The sequence below is a fragment of the Thunnus thynnus genome, chromosome 11 (genome assembly GCF_963924715.1).
Source record: "Thunnus thynnus chromosome 11, fThuThy2.1, whole genome shotgun sequence".
In the NCBI taxonomy this organism is placed as follows: Eukaryota; Metazoa; Chordata; class Actinopteri; order Scombriformes; family Scombridae; genus Thunnus; species Thunnus thynnus.
The window spans coordinates 9821227-9842900 of record NC_089527.1 but is presented as its reverse complement, the minus strand read 5'-3'; the positions used below and the strand labels follow the sequence as shown (position 1 = coordinate 9842900).

Genomic DNA, 21674 nt, shown 5'->3' with positions numbered 1-21674 from the left:
CTGACATCGTGTTCATGTTGGCTGATTTCTGTTTGAGGGCGTTTTGTCATAACCAATCAGCAGTGAGTGACGGATCTGTTCGGCCAGTGGGAGCAGTTAGCCTAATGTTTTTTATGATGATCCAAGAAATATGAAGATATAAGAGTCCACTTAGAGCAGCATCTATCTCAACCAGGCTTTTCACCATTTTGTGGCCAATTTTCTGTCTTTAATTGTCATGGATGTAGCTAGTTAACTTGCTAGCTATGTTAGAAGATCACATCCCCATTCTTAATCCTGTCTGCAAAAATCCAACTGGTTGTACGATGGTTTCCTCAATGGGCAGAAACAGCCATCGATATGCACAACAACATACCCATTTGAATAAACAAATTGAAGATGTGGGCGGCGAGTCATAAGTCTGGAGACAGGCTATCATTATAATCTACTCCATATTAAAAAAAGAGGCAAGATAAGGCCAGAACAGTATCAAGTAATGAGAAAAGCAAAGATAAGTTTAATGTCTTTTTGTCTAATTGTTCTTTTTTATATCAAACAGCTTGAGCCAGATTTAGAAACAATACATAAAATAACATATAACTGGAATCTTCTAGTCAAAATCAAAATAAATCACACAGTAAGCTCAACTCAAGAAGTCAATATCTTCACACAACCAAAAAAACATCCAGTGAAAGCCCTCATCTGATAAATAAACCAGTTTTGTTAGATTCTCAGTAAATGCAGAAATGTGACCCCGACGTTAGAATCAGGGAATTAAAATGTCAGGGATCACATCGGAGTCAAAAAAACATAGCTAAATAATTCATAGCATTAGCAGCATACGTAGGCTTCAGAGCAACATGACACTTCAGATCATATCACATATCTCGTTAATTACTCAAATAGCTTTCAAATACTTTCCTGCGGTGGTCTTACGGTAGTCACATTTCTCTTTAAACACAGTCAGACAGTTATCTAATCTTTCTGGCATTCGCTATACTATCTTTCAAACTCCACATCATCTGTAACTGCACAGCTCAAGACAGACCATATAAAGCCAATACAAGCAGATGTTTAGCCCCGGTTTCCTTGGAGGTGGAAGTTGTTGGTTCTACTCAGCCCCCGACTCATCTTGTATTGGTCCAGAAGAAATATGTGTTTTAGACATAAATCTAAAGGTGAGACTGAAATATCTCTTTTTCAGAAAGGTCTCCTGTGGATTTGCAGCTGGTGCAAATTAATACACATGGATTATTGCGTTGTCTGGTTCAAAAAGGACTCAACTGATGCTAAAAATCTAAAAACCTTACCGTGCTACGTATCTCTTTTTTCCTTATCTGGTTGCCTGTACGTGTGTCTAAAAGTGTTAATATACACACAGTTATGTGTATTTGTGTCACTTATGACGGTCGTCTACAATGTGTCGCACCCAAGGCTGAGCAGTCGGTCGTTCTGGCCTTGATGGAGACAGGAAGCGAGGGCAGCCATTTAGTAGCTACAAACTCCTCTCTGGCCCACTAGCCAGCCCCTGCTTGCCACCATAGCTCCCTCCATCCTTCCCTCCCTCCCTCCCTCCCTACCTCTCTCCTGGCTCTGTTGGTGCTGGGGGGAATCATAGCCACTCACTCTGATGATTTATGACCACACCTGAAGCCAGCCTAAGTTTGTGTGTTTGTGTATTTGTGTGAAATTGTGTGTGCTGTGTGTGGTTTTAAAGAAAAAAAAAAAGATAGAAAATATATGATGGGAGTTTTAAGCTTCGAACATAATGATAACATTTGATGCTGTATGTTTTTGGGCTTCTGATTTACGTCTTTTTTTTTTTCTCATACAGTATTGAATAGTGTGTAGTATGTTTCTTTTGTGTTCATGTGCAGGGACCACCATTATCTCTCAGCTGGCCTTTATGACCTGGCCTATTACTGTCTCCTTCTCACTCTTCCATGAACCTTGACTCTGCCAGGCTTCTGAAATGCAATCTCCCATAAAACCCATCAAATAAAAAATTCATATTGATACTCCCTGCCTCTGCTTTCTCCACCTTTCCCTTCTCTCACCATCAGCGGTCCATGATGATAAACGACCGACTGTCAGATATTAAAGTCTGGAACACAATAAAAGACTGATTCTCTCCTCTTTCTACACCTCTTCACGCCTGCAGTTCTGTTTTCCCAGTTTCATGTTTGGGGGGGAAACCTTCCCTGTTTCCATCTTCTCGAATGTGGGAATGTGCTACAGTCCTTAACTTTCTCATATATGATAATGGATTAAATATCTTTGTGTTTTAGATTGTTGGTTTGACAGATTTAAAGACATTGTCTTTGTCTTTGGAAAATTATAATCAGATTATTTTATTTTTTAATATTTTATGGAAAAACAAGAAGTTAATCCAGAAATGAATAGTTAATTACATCCATACTCCCAATTAATTTCAAGGAAAAGTGTCGTGCATTGGATTTTCTTTTGGATTTTCATTGTAGAAATCATTTCATAATGCAGTGGTTCTCAAACTTCTTCACATCAAGCCCTGAAATGACACAAATTAGACCACAGACCCCCATTTGATAAGATTTTGTCCCATCTGATAAGATTTTTGCCTTTAGATGTTAGTCATACTGTCATTCTGTCACTGTGTTACTTGTGGATGGAATTATAGTGAAAATAAATGATTTCCCTTTTTGCTGGGGACCCCCCAGAACCCTTTCAAGGACCCCTGAGGGTCCCCAGACCCCACTTTGAGACCCGCTATTGTAATGTACTTAAATCACACACACACCGAAACTGAATTTCAGCCGCACACCTCTAAATTAGCTCTGCCTTCGGGGCTGAAGTGGTAGTGGGTGTGCGAGGGCAGTGCCCATTTTTCCCTCTTAACTCCCAGCTGAGCCTTTGTGTTGGTCCATTACCCAGCAAGTCCTGACATTGTACCGCAAACCACAATGTCTCCTGAGAGTCTGTCAGACCAAAACAGTCAGTTAAACAGTCTATTGGCCGAGCAAATGGCAAATGACAAAGGATGATTTGATGCGATGTGAATCTGATAATGACTGATGTATTTAATTAAAACATTTTAACCATTAATATTATCAATACAGTAGATGACTGTTTGCCTTTTTTATTGTACAAAAGTAGTCGTAGGTTTAGCAAACTTAGTAATTTTTGTTCAGACAGGCTGCCATAATCATTGAGTGAGTGTTCAGCTTCACACAATGTTCAACTTTACAAGCAAACTTGTGTAAACTTAGCATACAAGCTCAATTTATACATCAGTATCAAGTGGAAGACATGCAAAAATATATATATATATTAAAAAACCAACCATCAAACATGAACCAGGGATGACTGACTGTACAGACGCTGTTCAAGGACACTCCATAGATCAAGAAATTGCACACTGGCAGCAAATGATGTCACACACACAATAACGGTAGAAGACCACAGTTAACAAGTTGGTGAAATGATTGAATAATATTTTTTAAAATATTTTCTGTAAGGAATGTAGTGGCTATTCAAAGGAGGAGATTTAAAGGTCAAAACCAGATTGGAATTGGCTGTATGTTTGTCTCAATTTGTTTTCACTTGACATGCTTTCTCTCCTCAAAGGATTTTCTTTTAAATCTTGAGTGGCCATTCATTCACAAGGTCTTTTTTTTTTTTTTTACAACTCTTAGTCTGAAAAATTATGTTTTTTCACTTGACTTTATATCAAAGGCTACACATGTTGAATTCAACACATCTCTTCAGTGCTTTTCAGTTACTTTGACTTTGTTAAAGTTAGTTGATAAAGCTGCATGAGTGATATATATATTTTTTTTAACATTAAACTCAGAACTTTAAGCATAGTTAGAGTTATATTTACTGTTATTATTTTTGATAACCTCCACAAGAATTGGGACCAAACAACATAATGCATTTCAAAAAGCACTAAACTGACTTTAAAAAGGACTAAAATACAAATACTGAGTTTTTTTTCCATTTAGCATTAAAATGACTAAAGATAATAGATACGAGAGCATGAGATCAAATCACAGAAAGTAGAGACCATAAAAACAAAGGCAAATATCATTTTTTGAACTATAGAAAAGAAAAGAAAAGGACAACAAAGATAAGAAATCATTCAGGTCAACTGGAACGAGGGATGTTTTTCACATGGAGAGCAACATTGAGCTCACAGAGATAAGTACGTACATGACTCTTATTTGTCCAACGATGCATGCTTTGCTTTTTGTCTCTGCGTCTGCGAGTGTCAGGAGCCAAGCGGGGACTGCTTTTAGACTCTGTCTTGGTCCTGTCAACACAGCAGCATGTCAGACTGCTGAAAATCTGAAGGGGGAGGCTTTTTGTCTGTTAATATGCTGTTAATGTAGTCTGGGTGACAGTAGTAGATTCCCTCTATGGGGACAAGCATTAGTTGGTGCCACTGACGTTCCCTGTTGACACTGCAGTCTGAAAAATAATGGGAACAAAATGATCTATTTCCATTAGAGTTGCGTTAAATTGGGTCTGGCTGCATTTAAAACTGTGACTTCTCATCCAAATAAAACACACACAAAAAAATCTACCTTTTGATACTGTCAAACGGTAGATTTTAAGTGTATTTGTAGCTTTCCTTAAACTAAGTTTGTTTCCAATCACAGATAGTTTGAGTGGAAGGTGAAAGACTAGAAATTAAAGTAAAGGAGATATTTGCTTTCAGAGCTCGAGTACCTTCTCCACTGACTGTATAATCACAGGAAACCTTTTACCTGAGATGACAGTCAGACCAATCAGAGGCTCTCATCTTGTCCAGGGACCAATTAGAAGTCATCATTCCATCAGTGGGTCAATTGCCATGTCATCATTGATACTAATTACAATTGTGTCTCCTTGTGTCCATTTTGGTGGTATCACCTGCTATAACTGCAATATAATATATATAACACTCGTACGACCGGGTTTGTTCTTAAACAGCACGTACGGGCGGTTTGCGGCATCAGTAATTTTCTTACTTAAAATGATCTCTTAAGTACGAACGAACTTTACAAGTGGTCCAGACATGTCGTCCAAGTTGTGAACAGACAATCTGCCTTTTTCCACAAGGAAAAAACACTAATTTCACCTGAAATCATAATACCTTAATCTGAATGAATTTAGAGTTTCAATATGATTCCCTACAGTAGAATACAAGATGCAACTAAGACAAAGTTATTTCAAAACTGTGAGGTTTTTAATATTTTATTATTGTTATTGGCGTATTTTGGCAGAGAAACGTATACATTTCAGTAGTTGTAAAGAAAAATGGCTCAATTCAACAGCAGCCTCAGGGTCTTTCTGCAGGTCTCTGTCCAGCATCATCTACTGTTACATCTGACCATGTATCACCTACCGCAGGCCATAATAGTCTCTCCTCTAATATCTCCATCCCCCTTGATAGAAAGCCACATTCAGGCAACAATATTGCCACTAAACATGTTAGTGAAGGACATGAGCCAGAGTTAAAGATGTTCTTGGGAGGGAGATACAGCACCGATACAACAGAAACTGTACCACACACAGTATAGAAACAGTTCCACATATTAGAGTACAGGTCAAAAAATATAAAGGGGCACAGAACCTTTAAAATGCAAAGGGACAGTTTAAATCGCCACCAGATAAAAAAGGCTGAGAGCAAAGAAAAACCAGGAATCTAAAGTAATACACGAAGCAGAAAAGGGACACTCAGAGTTAAGACACACAGTCCGTAAAAGCCACCGTCCTAGTGAGAGCAGATCCATGTCCCGAGCATTTTAAGAGCCGTCCCTTACCATTTGCAGTGAAAGGTCAGGTAGATAAAGTAGTGTAAAGACAGAAAAGGCAGATATTACCTGATAACGTAACGCGCAGTGAGTGTCCTAAATAATCCCATTATACCTGTGAGACAGAGCACCGAGGTTATGTGAAGATTGTAAATCAGTGAGGTAATTTAGCATCAACTATTTATATGTTTGGATCATTTGCTGGATGTAGCAGGAGCACATGTAGAGACCTTGGAGAGAGTTGCATATAGAGTTCAGTAAAACTATCGATCGTGTTGGCTGGAATATGTGTGCAGGATAAAGAGGCAGTTCAAGGGGAAAACCCTGCCTCGTATTTTAATGCATCGCTACAGCGGTAAATGCATTTTTGCGTTTTTGCACCAACGGATCTCTGAGCTTGATGTATTTTCTCCATGTGCTCCATTTCCATAACAGTTTAGCTTTCAAGTTGTAGCTAAGAGCACATAACGATCCAGTTGCAAAGGGGTGCTACTAACGCGGTGCATGCCGAAATAGATTTTTATGTTTTCTATTTTTTTGAATTATTAAAGGTTAAGCTCTTTGTGCATGCAAAGATTATTTATTAAATTATTTATGTCCTGGCTTTCAGTGTTTTTTTTTATTTTTTTATTTCAAGTTCTAGTATCGGTCTGAAATAATTTCATCAGAAAATCTGATTTCCTACAGTAGCCTCCACAAGCAGTTTGTTTGAGACAGTTCGAACCCCACAGCCAGCCAAGGGCAGACCTTTTCATCGCCTTCTGTTTTAGAAGAGATAATGATTCTCTTTTACTTGGAATAGGATTGCATTTTCTATCTCTCTTGTCCTCTATTCTTCCCTCACCTTTACCTTTCCATCCCTCACTCCCCACCCCCACCCTCCCACCCACCGCCTCCCGCCAGTTGGCCGCTGCCGGTGCTCCCTGCATGGTGGCGATGCTGTATCGCGCCGTCACAGCGCAAGCGAGGGATGAGAGACAAATCAAAACCACCTTATTTCCCCTCAGTCCCTCTCACCGTGCCAGATTGAATTTGAGGTTTTTCATCTTCTTTCTCATCTTTCTCTTTTCCCTGCCTCCCTTGGCGTCCACTCAGAATTACCTGGAACCAAACCGTCTCACAACTTGATGGCGCGGTATCGTTTATGCATGTGGAGGGAGATAGTTGGCAGCCCTCAATGTTGATTCTTTTGACTCACTTTAAATCCTCTGCTTCAGTCGTGTGTGTGTGTGTTCAAAAATGGTCAATACTAAAATCTATCAAGGATCCCGCCTTGCCTTTACTAGTGTCTTATAAATCATCATGCATGGAAATGTCTAAATTGATTCTGCATGCTTTGATGTACAAGTTGTAAAGAAATTCAGAAAACAGCTATTTTTGATGTTCTGTAACTTCCATTTCTTATTTGTTGGTTAAGTGGTGTAACTGTTTTAAATCCCCTTATCGCTAAATATAAACCATGAGATGTCTCTTAGCTATCTAGCCAATCATTAATAAACACGTTGAAACGTTGGAATCAATCCCTCTGAAGAGAATACTGGAATATCATTTCTCTGTATCGACAGTAGTAGAATACGTAATGTTATGATGGAAAGTATTTGCTTCCCAAAACTCAGTCACACTTTGTTCTCTTGGTTCTGAAGTCATTTTAACAAAGCAGCTTACATATATAAAATAAAGAGAGAGGGGTGAATATTTTTCATATTACAAAGATAATACAGAGAGGAAATGCTATTATAATGATATTAAAGAAAATGTTACTGCCTTTCAGGGTTTATAGGGATCCCTGTAGGCAGAATATATCAGGCAACTAGATGTATTTTGTCTACCAAGTCTGGATTGAGATTATTTAATTTGTGACTTTATATTTACTGATGTGTTTGACAGAACAGTCAGTTAAACACAGAAAAGAGAAGAGATACACAAATATGTAACACATACATACAACTCACTGATGTGTCTTGGGGCGACAACTAATTTTCACTACTGATTAATCTGCTGATTATTGTCTCGATTAATCGATTTGTTTATAAAATGTCAAGAGTCCAAGTTGACTTTCAATGTCCAAAACCCAAAGATATTCAGGTAACTATCATGTATGCCAAAGAAAAACATTAACTTCTCACATTTGAGAAGCTGGAACCATCAAATATTTAACATTTTTGCTTAAAAAATTACTAAACAATTATTTGATTATCAGAATAGTTGCCGATTAATTTTCTGACAATTGACTAATTGATTAATAGACTAATTGTTGCAGCTCTTGATCCGTACTAATAATGTTGCGTCACTGTTACACAGATTTTCTCGTTGACATTCAGTGTATTTCTTAAGATGACAGAACGGGATCGTGAATCTCACTCAACACACAAATGAATATGTGAACTTTCATTGTAGTTAACAGAATGCAGTGACCAGGTTTTTTATGAAATCCGCAGTGCCCTTTAGGACTGCGTAGCCATTTACCTCCAGATTTACTTCTCAGGATACACACACACACAAAAACTTTATGAATTCTTTGTGGGACTCTCCCCACTGATTTTTAGGATTACTTACAGATTTATGACCAAGGTAGTCTCATCTGAAAATCAAAACCGACAGGCACATTTGCATTGCGTGCTGATGAAACTACACAGCAGTGTGTGTCGGAGGAATGAGACCACTATCTTGTTTTACATTTGGTTTTGCACTTAAATATATTCAGTCTAATTAATTTATTCACAAGTGCCCAATCCCACATCTGGCTAGGCCATTAACCTATACAATAGACTTGATTTGGCTATTAAAGACCACTTTGAGATGTTAAAAATATTCATAGCCAGAAAGTTAACCTCAATAATTAAAATCTCGGAGCCATAAAATTATGCTGCAGCTGTAACAACATGAAAGTAGTGCAACTAGTCTTGTGTGCAGATGTGGTTCTGAGTTGCTGGAGGAGTACGGGGGGCTTTGGGGGGGGCACCTGGCTCCTACCTGAGAAAAATGACTCTCATCTTCCACTCTGTTGGACCTACTCCCACCCATCTTCCCTTCACCCCACCTTTTCTTTTTCAATTATGGGTTGGAATATGAATCTTTAATAGGGTGATAATTGTGCTAGCATATTTGCTGTCACCCACCATTAGCCCAGATTAATTAGCCCATTTAGTTTAGCTTAAGAAAGTGTCTGGCTGAGGAATGGGGGCACTGATGGAAGGCGGGTAGAGCGAGAGTAGAATCAGCACAATCTGTTCTATATCATAATGCCATCTTTCTCCTGCTTTTCTCTCTGTCTCTTTGTGTCGTTCGCCTCTCTGCCTTTTCCCTCTCTGCCGCCTTAACTCTCTCTTTCCCTCATCTAACTCACTCTGTTAGTCTGTTTCATCAGTCTGCGCTCATGTGCCCTGCTCTCAGCAACATTTTTTTTTTTTTTGTTGGGCCATGACTTTTCAAGTGGTTGGCAGGGAGACTGATGAGGAAGTCATGCGGTTGAAACTTTCTTATAACTGTTAATTCTGTAATTAGCATAATAGCATAAGCCAGTGGTGCAACTTGTTCAACTAAGCCTCTTTTTTTTCAAAAGCTATTTTTGGAGGATTACCAGAAGTGAACCTTATGGTTGATACAAATCACTAAACAGCTCTGCCATAAACTCTACTTTTACCAAGCTGTGTTCCTAATATTCTGTCCTCCCTTTTAACATACATGAGTTCACCACATACTGCTGTTCACCACCGCCACCCACTATGACCTAAAAATTAAAAATAAAGAAGAATTATCACCTTTCTGACAGTGTCAACAAAAACTGAAAATGTATAAACCTCGTAAAAGTAGAATTTATGGCAGAGCTTTTGTATTGGATTGTATTAGATTGCACAGGTGTTCATAATAAAGTGCTGGGTGAGTTTATATGTTAACAATGGATCAAATGTGTAATGGCAAAGGGTTCTCTTGTAGTAAGGAACCCACTATTTAGAATCACTTGACTCCATAGTTCCCCTCAGCTCCACAGAGCATTTTAGCATCTTTTAGCTCATTGTTTTGGTTATCAGTCCCACAACTTAACGGTTTTGGTTCACTCTCGTCCACCTCGGTTTCCAGCCACAGCAGGCAGCTGTTTTTAGTGGAAAAAGTGCTGATAACCCCACTGAACACTACCAAAAGACACACAAAGTTAGCAACTAGCTAGCAAATACAGTTGAAGCTAAAGATCCAGAAATTTCCTGTAGAGCAGAGCTAAAAGAATCAGCAAGTGGCCTGAAACACCACTACAAATGAATACCAGTGTTGCTCCATATCTGCTGGATGTGTAAATAATAAACTGTTTGCTAACAAATATTTACATACAAAGTTATTTGACTGCAGTTATTTGGATTTGACCTGCTGGCTGTTCACAAATGAAGAGAGATAACAGGTTGACATTGTTGGCTTATGTCATGTCAGTTCTGACCAAACGCTTCAATAAGGTCTAAAAAAAAAAAAGGCTCACTGGAAGTTTGGCTTTCTTAATGATCCTCATTGACAGCGTTGGAATCAACCATATAAACTGAGGGAAACTAAAATAGCGAGAGAATTGGATGATTGTCAACGTAATTAGCAAAAGCAGCATTAGCGTACATTTCAGATTGCAGAAAATCATTTGATTTAGTGTTACTGTGAAAATATTGCTTAATGGAGCTCTCTCCACCTGCGGATACTGTGTGTGTGTGTGTGTGTGTGTGTGTGTGTGTGTGTGTGTGTAGCAGTGGCAGTGACTTGGCCACATCACTAGCTCTGTATCTCTCAGCAGGCAGAGGGAAATGAGGTCTAATCGGAAGGATATTAAAGTCACAATAGACTGCTCCTGCTATTAAGGCCTGTCAGCCCCGGCCTCCTCTCTCACCTTGATATCTCCCCGTTTCTGAATATTTATATGCCTACATCAAGGGCTACTTACACTATGCAATGCATGCATGTTTCTTAGTGTGTGTATGTGTGTGTGTGTGTCGGTGCCACAAGCTTTGAAATTTATCATCGCTGTAGCTGTTCAATGTCAATAGCTACTTTGAATGTGCATGCGTATTACTCTGTACCTGCTTAAGCAGTCCACCCGTCTGTCCTCTGATCCCCAGGTGCAGCGGGGGCGAGGCTGCTCTCAGGTCAGAACAAACCCGTCGCCATGGATGTGGATGAGGAGGAGAATATGAGTGAGTCTACTCAGCTTGGTCTCGTGTTGCCTTAACTCGTGTTTTTTGTGTTTGTGCAATAGCTGATCTCTGCTTTAAAATACGTCTGCCTGTATTTTTTTTTTTTTTGTCAGCCCGCATGTCTCCCCTTGTTTGTCATCCTGTCGTTCTCAGATGCGTAATCAGTATGAACACATCTTGCTTACTTATATTATGCAAATATAAGTGTAGTACTATTGCTTAGTGCAATAGTACAAAACTAATCAAACTAAATGCAAACTGAATCTGTAAATGCAAACGTGTTTTCTAAAAGTATGCCTCAAAAGCAAAGATTATATCATTTAGTTGCCCTTCTGTCAGATTCCATAAGTGTCATTTGTCCTTACCTGAACCAAGAGACAAGGCTCTGCAAATAAATACACTCACTAATGTAACTGAAACTTTTTACAAAAAAAAAAAAAAATAATCCTTACATCTAAGATGCTTCAGGTCATATTACAGATTTCCTCTACTTTCATTTCCCCCCTTTAGAAAATCCTCTCCTCTCCAGCTTATTGAACTTTAATTAGACATTTTGGTTTGAACTCAGTAACTGAACCTCAGAAGGCAAAGAAAGTCATGAGTGAATATCTTTTCCCCGCACTTTAACAGTTTTGAACTTACATTCAAAGAGAGCTGTCATCCTAGTAGAACCCTAACCTACAACGCAAAGCAACAGCTCTCTTGTTGTAGTGTCACACTTTGTGTTTTTGAGATGAGAAGAAGCATGTTGTTGCGTTAAGTCAAATAAGCACAGAGTTGCAAAATACCCTTTGTTGTCTTCCAGAGGCGGCTTCTGTCTTACGTTTTAGCTGCTAGTCAGAAGATGTATTTGAAGATAAAAACACAGTTCAAGCTCACACAAGCCTATTTCTTAAATACCAAGGGAAACACCAAAGAAACACATGAAAGAAATGTTTTACTTTTATGTGACAACCTTAGCAGTTCTTTAAATTCTTTAATCACATGAATCAAAAGTCCAACTAACAAGTTATACTTAAAATGAAGTAGTGAAAAAAATACTTTGATTCGGTTCATGCAACCACCACGGGGGATTTTCGGCGCTGAAAAATCCAAGCATATGGGAGTTTTTTTTTTTGTTTTTTTTTCTTCTTGCGAAGCTAATGGATGCTGATTACACAAATGCTGGCATGATAATGACCACAACTGCATATGTGTGCCATAATTCAAGTGCATGGTGTCATGGTTGTTGCTCTTTTGTCCTCAGATCTGGCTTTAAGGCTTCAGAGTATCAGCATCATCCAGCCAAAAGTTATACATACTCTTCTTCTTAAGTGATCAGTTTCCATTTGAGCCCTTTAGATACCCCCTTTAGTGAAAGTTTATATATTGTGTATTGAAAAATAAACTATTTATATATATTTTTTTGCTGTCAAAAATTAATTTGTAACAGAGAAAGGCAGCTCCGAGTTTTTATGTGTGCCATTATGTTCATTGTATTTCTGTTTAGCATGCTAGTGTTTTCATTATATATAGATTTATTCTGATTTGGAGTATTGATGACTATATCCCCTCCTGTTATGATCACTAGCTAAACGTGTGTGTAAGTATATTATGTCTGAATCCAGTAGGTAAAAGCTCTACTCATTATATCCTTTGCAGAGAAAAAATACTGTATATTTTAAAATAAGTCATGTAGAATGAAAATCTAACTCTGTGGTAATCTTGTACCATTTTCTCCGGGGACATTCAGTTGTTATTACTTATTACATAACAAATGCCCCAAAAATCAATGGTGGTTAAAGGTCACCGGCTGAGATTGTGTCCCTGCCCGACACACAAATTATACCTGTCACCGTTTTGATAAGTGACAGTTCTCCTTGGTTGTTGTTATTCTGTCCCTCCTTTCCCTTTTTCATCCCTTTTTATCTGCAAAACTCCATGAAGAATGCATGTACAACCCAAAAAAAATCTTGCATGTTTTCAGAGCTCATGAACTGAAGAATGTGCAGTTTGTTATACTTGATCTTAGGAATACATTTTTAATGTTTTTGTTTTGTTTGTTTGTTTTTTTTTTTTTTTTTTCTTGCCTTGAGACATGTCAATTAGAGTATGCAGATGGTAGCGGCATGTCAGTGCATTTTGAAAGCTAGAACACTGTGATCTCTGACAAGCTCCATGGGTGGGATCTCAGAGGCACAGGGTCATATGAATGGCGCCTCATTAGAAACCGCTTTTGAATTCAGATTTTCCTCATTTTTAAACGACAGTCATTCTTTTCAAATTCTTATGCAAAGGGAGGTAAACCTCACATTTTGACCTTGTACCCTGTCGCCAGTCAAGCCTTTAGGATCCTGCAGTAGGTGGAGTCCTCTCCTTCTGCCTCTTTGATGTATTCTTCCTGTTTGCCTGGTCCTCAGCTCCTCCCCTGCACTCCTCCCCTGCACTCCCTCAACCCAACCTACAATCCCACTCATGCACACTGCGGCCTCTCTTTCTCCTGAGTACCGCAAGGAGTAACCTATCAAGCCTTTGCTGAAGGATGTTATAAATGAAAATTTTTGACAATATTCCATCCACTTTGCTAACTGGGTTCAGTGATATGTGTTCCCCAGTGTATTTATATAACAGCAGTTTAAAACTGAACACTCTACATCATTTCCCTGTAGGCAGCAAAGTGATAAAATGGATGAGGAATAGCTCTGTGTGTGTCTGTTTGTCTGTATGTCTTTGTTGAGCGTTGATATGTATGCGCACAGTTGTTTACATTTATGTTTTTAGACCAATAAAAAGTGAAAAGTATACGGTAGTTGTTTTACTCATGAAGGCTTTTTTCCCTCACTTTCCCCTGACCCTTAGAATAACAAGCCTATGTGACATCTTTAATAATGAAGATATATTAAGAGATTAATTTCAAACTTGAATACCATTTGACCAAAATATGGGCCTAAAGATTCCAAAAAAAAGATTTCCATCAATGTTTTGAATGTGGACCAAGGTACATTTTTTAGGACCCGTCAAGAGCTCTACATGTGTTGATGTTGTTCTACTATTTAAATGGATATGAGTAGACTATAGCTAAATATGTTCAGTCAAATTTAAAAGCCAGCTTGTCTTTCTATGATAAAGGAACACAAATCATTGGTTCAGTTCCAAAGAGTGATAAAGGAATCTATAAATTTTGCATTTACAAGATCCTGCAACGAAGGCGTTGTAAGTTACTCTTTCTGGGCACCGCAGGTTCGAGCAGCACCGACGTTAAGGAAAACCGAAACCTGGACAACGTGTCCTGCAAAGACGGTGTGGGTGTGGCTGAACAGCTCCCCAATGGAAGCGGCCTGGCCAGTCGAAAGCGCCCCCTAGAAGAAGGAAACAATGGCCACTCGCACTCCAAGTTCCGGGCCAAGAAGCGTAAGAAAACACCAGGGCCAGTCCTGCCCAAGAATGCTCTGATGCAGCTGAATGAAATCAAACCAGGTCTACAGTACAAACTGCTGTCTCAGACAGGACCGGTCCACGCACCAGTTTTTGTCATGACTGTGGAAGTCAATGGACAGATGTTTGAGGGCATGGGCCCAACGAAGAAGAAGGCCAAACTGAATGCAGCTGAGAAAGCACTGCGTTCCTTCGTCCAGTTCCCCAATGCCTCTGAGGCACACCTGGCCATGGGTCGAACACTGACAGTGAACACAGACTTTACATCTGACCAAGCTGACTTCCCAGACATGCTCTTCAACGGCTTTGAGACACCAGCCGTACCTGAAGAGTCCTTCTATCTAGGTTCCAATGGTAGCAGCTCGTTAAACTCACTAGGGGAGTACCCACTGCCCACACCACCTGGCAGCAACCTTGTCCAGGCACCACTGCCCCCTCCATCGGCATTCAGCTCACCCTCCAGTGGCAAAAACCCTGTCATGATCCTCAATGAGCTCAGGCCGGGCCTCAAATATGACTTTGTGTCGGAGAGCGGTGAGAGTCATGCCAAGAATTTTGTGATGTCAGTGACAGTGGATGCACAGACGTTTGAAGGCTCAGGGCGGAACAAGAAGCTGGCTAAAGCCCGGGCAGCGCAGGCCGCCCTCTCAGCTCTCTTCAACATGCAGTTAGACCAGACACCATCCCGGCAACCCATACCAAGAGAGGGATTGCAGCTTCACCTACCCCAGGTAAGATATTTTATCTTCCTCATAGACTGTCATACATGTACAGAATGTATCAGACCCAATCAGAACATAAACTCAACATTTTAGTTAACCATAAAAGGAAAACTTCTAGGTCTATCATGTTTTAAAACTCAGTTTTCAGGTTGACGGTGATCGGTTCTGCAGGCCTGGAAAATATGAATGATTTTTAATGACCACATTGTTTGGTGAATTTAGTAAGCCAAAGAATCCTACTCATTCTTGTGGTTGCCACGCTTAAATTACAGCAGGCATCGGGCTAAAATGCCTCATGCATGAAAGCTTGAAAGCTCTTCATCATAGAGTCGCTTATTATTGGCCACAAATATGAATGCAATCACACTTTGTTTTGCATCACAGCTCATAAAATGAACATTTCAGGTCCATGGCCATACACCCAAGGGTGCCATAAAACACAGCTAAGTACTGTTATACTATAGGATATTTAGTTTGAGTATGGGTTAGGAATTTATGAATATTTAAATATGCTTTGGTCAAGGCCCTCTAATTTGAAGACATTGCAATATGCAGTAGTCAGTATTTAAATAGCCTCAATGTTTAAGTTTATCACTAGAAATAACTGTCAAGGTTACAAAACGTTTTATTTCCAGAGGTTCTTTGCTTTGCTTTGAAGGAACGCAGAGGCATATTGCTCACATAGCTTTAATTTTTCAGATTCTGCCCTCATTAAAGCTGTCATCTTCACCAGGCTTGAAACATTGATTATTAAGATATAACAAGAGAGTCAAAGATGACAGAACTTGAATTCACAAAGACTGAGACTGGTTTTTAAAGCAGGTACAGCTGTGATACTATAAAAAAGAACATCTTTTTTAAACATTTTTACAGGTCTCTTAATCATAAGATGCCAGCTCCTCGTCTACATCTTACTTCTCCCTCAGTTGAAGTTCATTCACAACAAACAACATCGTCACGCCTGCCTTCAGTTATATTTTTCTACCTTGTTAAAGAACAAAAGCTGTCAGATGAATTATAGCTTCATCCTTAATGAATGTTTACGAAATGAATGGATGTTAATAATAATGGATGATATCCTCGTCATGATTTAGTCAGTCCTCAACAAGTTGACAGAAGACATGGGCAAAGCTTATCTGTAAAGAATTGTTGTCTCATAGTATAGACTTCACCCGAATCTGTTGTTTGGGTTGCAGAGAGAGATCCGCTCCCAACTGCTTCAGCTATCAAACCTTTACTGTTCAAGTAAATTATCATCAAAACTTCATTCACATCATGTTAGTGCGGACAAAGGACAGGTGGTTGGTTTTATGCAACTGAGATAACACAGTCAGCAAAGCTAATCAGTGTGACACACAGTCAACAGTCCCCTTCCCAAAGCCTTTTTTTTTTTTCTTTATTTACTCACTCTCTCCACTTGTCAACTGATTTATTCGACAAGGAACCCAATTCAACCTTAGAAGCCACACTAATTCATCTATTAATTCCCTGTCACTTGGTATTCACTCTCTGCAGCCTCTTTCCATCTGGCAAGGCACTAATAGGGAAAATAGTTCAGTCATGGTTTGAGTTGTTTTTCTTGAAGTCCAAACTATAAAAGCCAACTCGAACCTTATGGTGTAATTGATGATAATCGATGATAAGTATTCCTTCGCTCTTTCCTGAAAGAAAACATTTTGTGGACATACAGTATGTGTTTTTTGTCCAAAAAACAAAAGTAAGTGATCATTACTGTTTTTTTACCCCTAGAAATTAAGTCATTTCTACACTATAGACGACCTTGGCATTCGAAAGTTAAACGATTCGTCTGCGAGTGGGTGACTCCAAAGTAGGAGAGAAGTAATATTGGACTAATCTCTTTAATTTGTGGTCACCCAGCCGTCATCTCTCTCCTCTTGGTTGTCGTCATTTTCCATCACATTAGCGCTGGATAAAGAGCCAGCAAGAGAAGGTTGGCTGTCCAAGAACAAGAAAGAGACGTGAAGTTCACTCGAGGTTCCCTCCAGAATTCTGGTTTCAAACCTTGTGGAATGTCGACAAGCACTTTGTTCACTTCTGTTGATCAGTTTTACTTCTTCTGTTTTTACTTTTTTTTTTTTTGTTATTCTCTGTGAGAAGGGAGACGGTAAATTATAACTGTCACGCAAAACTCAAACGCTGTTTCTTGAGAGACGGTTAGGCATACCTCAGGGAGTAAACCCAGTTTCACGTGTTGCCGTTTCTGACGCTTGTTTGGAGCTGGATGCGAACACTGTGACAGGTACACAGTGCTCTAGGGGAGGATAATATCAGACACGCTTTGTAAGCTGACATATCTGACACAAGCTTGTGTTTGTGTGGATGTGTTTGTGTGCCTGTGTGTGTGTGTGTGTGTGTGTGTGTGTGTCTTCTCTTTGTGTGTCTGCAAACGTGTGGTTACAGGTTCTCGCTGATGCCGTCTCTCGCCTGGTGGTGGATAAGTTCAGTGAGCTGACAGACAACTTCACCTCCCCCCATGCGCGACGGAAAGTCCTAGCAGGGGTCGTCATGACAACAGGTAAAAGTGCTTTTTTTTTTTTGGGTGCTTTTATACTTGGGGAAATACAGCGCCAACAGTCAATTTTCTAGTGTTATCCAAAGGAAAATTGTGGTTGTAAGACTTGGAGACGAAAGCTGACAATATTCGCAATTAAGTATCAGTTTGCTCAGACTAATAATGTCACCGCAGAAATGTTTTGCCTACTAGCAGCATATGCAGGAACATTTATGAGTTTGAACAACCACCTTTTTGTTTTCAGTCCTGTCAGCAGTGCTGGAATGAAACAGTACCTTTATTCAAGTATTAGTACTTCACTACAAATTTGAGATACTTTATACTTTTGCTCCACTACACTAGATTAAGATTTTACATATAAAACATATAATAAAATAGTAATTTACAATAGTATAACACTCACAAGGGCCTTTTCCTGAATTTAGTACTTTTTGTTTTGATACTTAGTGCATTTTGGCAATAAAACGAATGTACTTTTGCTTCAGTAAAGTGTGGTTTTGATCTGAATAATTCCTCCACTGTCTGTCACTCTGTGGTTAAGACCGAGCAGATTCCTGAATACCAATCCTTTTTTGGAGACATTCAATACGAATTAAAGTTTTATAGTGCCACTGTTTACCCAAAGCCACCCCAATAAATTTATACAGGCTGTCAGAACTTGCCAGACTATCTAATATGACACAAGACAAAGCCAGTAGTTGGAGGTTTGATTGAACAGATATGCATTAAAGCCATCTGAGCCCAACAGTTACTCTTTCTATTACGTCTCTTTCCCCTTAGACAGCGTTTTGCCTTTAAAAACAGAGGACACTGATCCAGCATCATCTTCTTTTTTTGGTCAACTTTGAGTTCATCATGTGTGTTCTCACCAGTCTGCACATTATTAATATGATGGAAAAGTTTGCATACCGCATTTACATGACTTAGTACTCTGCATATGTGTCCTTTGACTCCTATGTCTTTGTTCCCTTTCCCTCCTGTCAGGGACAGATGTGAAGGAGGCACAGGTAATTTGTGTCTCAACAGGAACCAAATGCATCAACGGTGAGTACATGAGCGACCGCGGCCTGGCACTCAATGACTGCCACGCTGAAATAATCGCCCGACGCTCGCTCATGAGGTACCTCTACACCCAACTGGAGTTCTTCCTCAGGTCAGTGGACAGAGTCAAATTTTCCTCAAGCACAGTTTAGTGTTGGTGATGTTGGGAGATTGCTTGGATTGATAATGCTATTACATTTTTTTTTAAACTCCTCTCAGTGTATCTAATTCAATTCAATCCAGTTAAATGAGCTAAAATGAAGAAAATGGAAATACAGGGTTTGTGCTGGGGTTTTTTTTTTACATTTGCTATTTGTCTATCGCCATAGCAACAGCAAAGAGGACCATCAGAACTCAATATTCATGCATTGTGACAAGGGAGGCTACAGGTTAAAGGACAACATTCAGTTCCACCTCTATATCAGCACCTCGCCCTGCGGAGACGCCAGGATCTTCTCTCCGCATGAGGCCGGAGTGGAAGGTACACGCCGCCCCGCTCCCGCCTCATCTCCTCCGCCGGGCTCAGCCGACATGTTTTCAATGTGGTCTGGTCTTAGTTGAGAATTCAGTTTCGACAACAGTTTATTTTATTTAATTAAATCTGTAGGATTTTCCTCATATGCTTGGTTTCATTTAATTAGAATTTTTACTGCGACGTCCAAATACGCATTACAGATACATTTAAACAAGGCTCTAGTAATTAGAGCTTTTTGTCATTCTCTGTCTGTCCCTATCAGTCTTTTTTTTTTCCCGCCCAGCCCACACACACTGTCTGTCTGATTAACCTCCCTCTTACTCTTGTCAAACTGTTTGCCTTCGCACATGGCAGACTGAATAGAAAACAACCACATTCAATTAGTCACTGAATAGATGGCGCCTGCTGGTGGAACAGCAGAAAACATTGATAACATAATAATAAATAATAGGTCATGTTTTTCATTTCTTTTCTTAGAATCCCTGTTTTGTCTTGTTGCATTTTGTAGATATGTGTACATCGACAGGGATGTTTTCTGCTAGTTTTCAGTGTTTTTTTTTTTTCTTATTTCCCTCTTCCCTCGCTATCTCGCTCAGACCAAGGAGACAGACATCCCAATCGGAAAGCACGGGGCCAGCTAAGGACCAAAATCGAATCGGGGGAGGGCACCATCCCTGTGAGGTCCAGTAACACCATCCAGACCTGGGACGGGGTGTTGCAGGGAGAGAGGTTACTCACCATGTCCTGCAGTGACAAGATTGCAAGGTAACTTCAGTTCAATTACAGCCGTTTTAATGTTCAAATGAACTATTTTCTTGTTATGTTGTATAATATTTCTTATTTCATGATGCTCTTTTTATATGTTTTAATTATTCATACTGTAATGTGTGGTATTATGTCCTGGTTTTGTCAATCCACTAAGTCATTTCAAGTCTGTCATATTCTTCAGGGAGGTTCAGGGACAGCCGAACTGATGGATCCTCTCTCCCTCGGGCATTTTTGCAGGCAGATCATAGCATCTTTAGTCTCTGTCCATGTTCAAGGCAACAGTGTGCCTCCCCTTGTGATGAACGATAAAACTTCTCCATAACTCTTCTCACAAGCCGCCCTCCTCCTCCTCCTCCTCCTCCTCCTCCTCCTCCTCCTTTTTCCTCTCAGTCCAGGATCGTAATACCTCTCGCCTGTATACACAGAATGATTGAACGCTGAGTGCGTATTTGATGAGGGATGTGCCCGCCGTGTAGCGAGCGCCTTGTCGTTTGCACCGTGTGAGAAGTGTTGTTACCCTTTTAGCTTGTCAGCGCCGATACAAGTGACTCACATTTCTGGTGGTCATCCAAAGCGGAGGGATCCAGGTTCGTAGAGTGCAAAAGAGGTTGGAGACCATCATGATGGGAAATTAGCAGATTTAGTAGATTTCGGACACAAAAATAATGATTTACTATCGTGTGGCTGGTGAATTTGAACATTTGAACGCTTTTAAATGTTAATTTCCCACCCTGAAGACCATTCATGGCCAGGTTTTATTGGATAAACAAGCAGTATTTCAAAGCTGATCTATATTATCCCTTACAGTTAAGGTAAGGATTTAGTATTACAACATTATGCAATGCTTGTCACTTTGCCCTAACTCTCATGACACAGTGTTGCTTACCCGCTCTTGTCCCCATGTGAGCGATTGTTAGCCGCAGGGCTGCTATTTAATACCACAACTAACTGGCACACGTTGACCATGCCCTCGATGTTCCCTCCTTACACATTGTTTTCCCTCTTCTCATTTTCCTTTGATTACTCGCCCAGCCCCACGGCTTCAGCGAGAACGAGCAGTTCTCTGCCGCATGTCGTTTTCCAGCTATTTGACTGAGCTCATTAGCAATCAGGCGAAGCTCTTATGGGTTATTTCTCCACGTCCGTCCCGTCGTCCCTTCCTGTCGACGTTTCTCTAACAGCTGACATCAGGCCTTCTGACTTGTTCTGACCCTGCTCTGTGGGCATACACTATATGTGTGTAGATGCACAGAGCATGATATTGAATGAAATAACATCGAAGACGGTTAACGGGAATGAAATTCAACACCTCCAAAAACATGACTCAGAATGTGTGTGTTTGTGCACTTGCTTGTTTGTGTTTTTTTTTTTTGACATTCAGTTGTATTTGTGTAACCTTGTTAAAAAACACTGATGGAAAAGTGTGTGTATGTGTGTGTGTGTTACTGCAGTTTGTGCATGACACAGACTATTATGAAGCTGTTTGACTGTGCTGAATGTGTGCATTACTGCTCCCAGCTATGAATTCAGAGATATCATTTCGCCTTCCCTCAGTTTCACACACGGCGTCACGCACTTTCTCACACACACATACGGTTCATACAGAGAATATTGCATATGGAAACAACGGTCCTTCTGAGTAGCCTGAGGTGTCATGCTTGCGTACTCCTCATTGTTCTGGGCCCATGTTGGTCATTTCACACACTGTCAGTCAGCCTGAAGTGAAAGAGAGAATGAGAAGCGCACATCAACACACTTACCAATGTCTTGTTTCTGCTGATTTGTATTGTTCCATAAAGGATA

At 39.9% G+C, this 21674-nt stretch overlaps 1 protein-coding gene across 5 annotated transcripts in view; it reads left to right on the top strand.

The window, feature by feature from the left end:
- The window catches only part of adarb1b (adenosine deaminase RNA specific B1b), a 116429-nt gene that overhangs the window by 85402 nt on the left and 9353 nt on the right, over positions 1 to 21674 (top strand). For all 5 annotated transcript variants that reach the window (XM_067603121.1, XM_067603122.1, XM_067603123.1 and 2 more), the window contains 6 exons: positions 10844 to 10918; positions 14138 to 15063; positions 17476 to 17590; positions 18572 to 18740; positions 18958 to 19109; positions 19700 to 19868. In XM_067603121.1, the coding sequence (XP_067459222.1) occupies positions 10891 to 10918; positions 14138 to 15063; positions 17476 to 17590; positions 18572 to 18740; positions 18958 to 19109; positions 19700 to 19868 (1559 nt within the window). In that variant the 5' untranslated portion in view covers positions 10844 to 10890. The remainder of the gene's footprint in view (positions 1 to 10843; positions 10919 to 14137; positions 15064 to 17475; positions 17591 to 18571; positions 18741 to 18957; positions 19110 to 19699; positions 19869 to 21674) is intronic.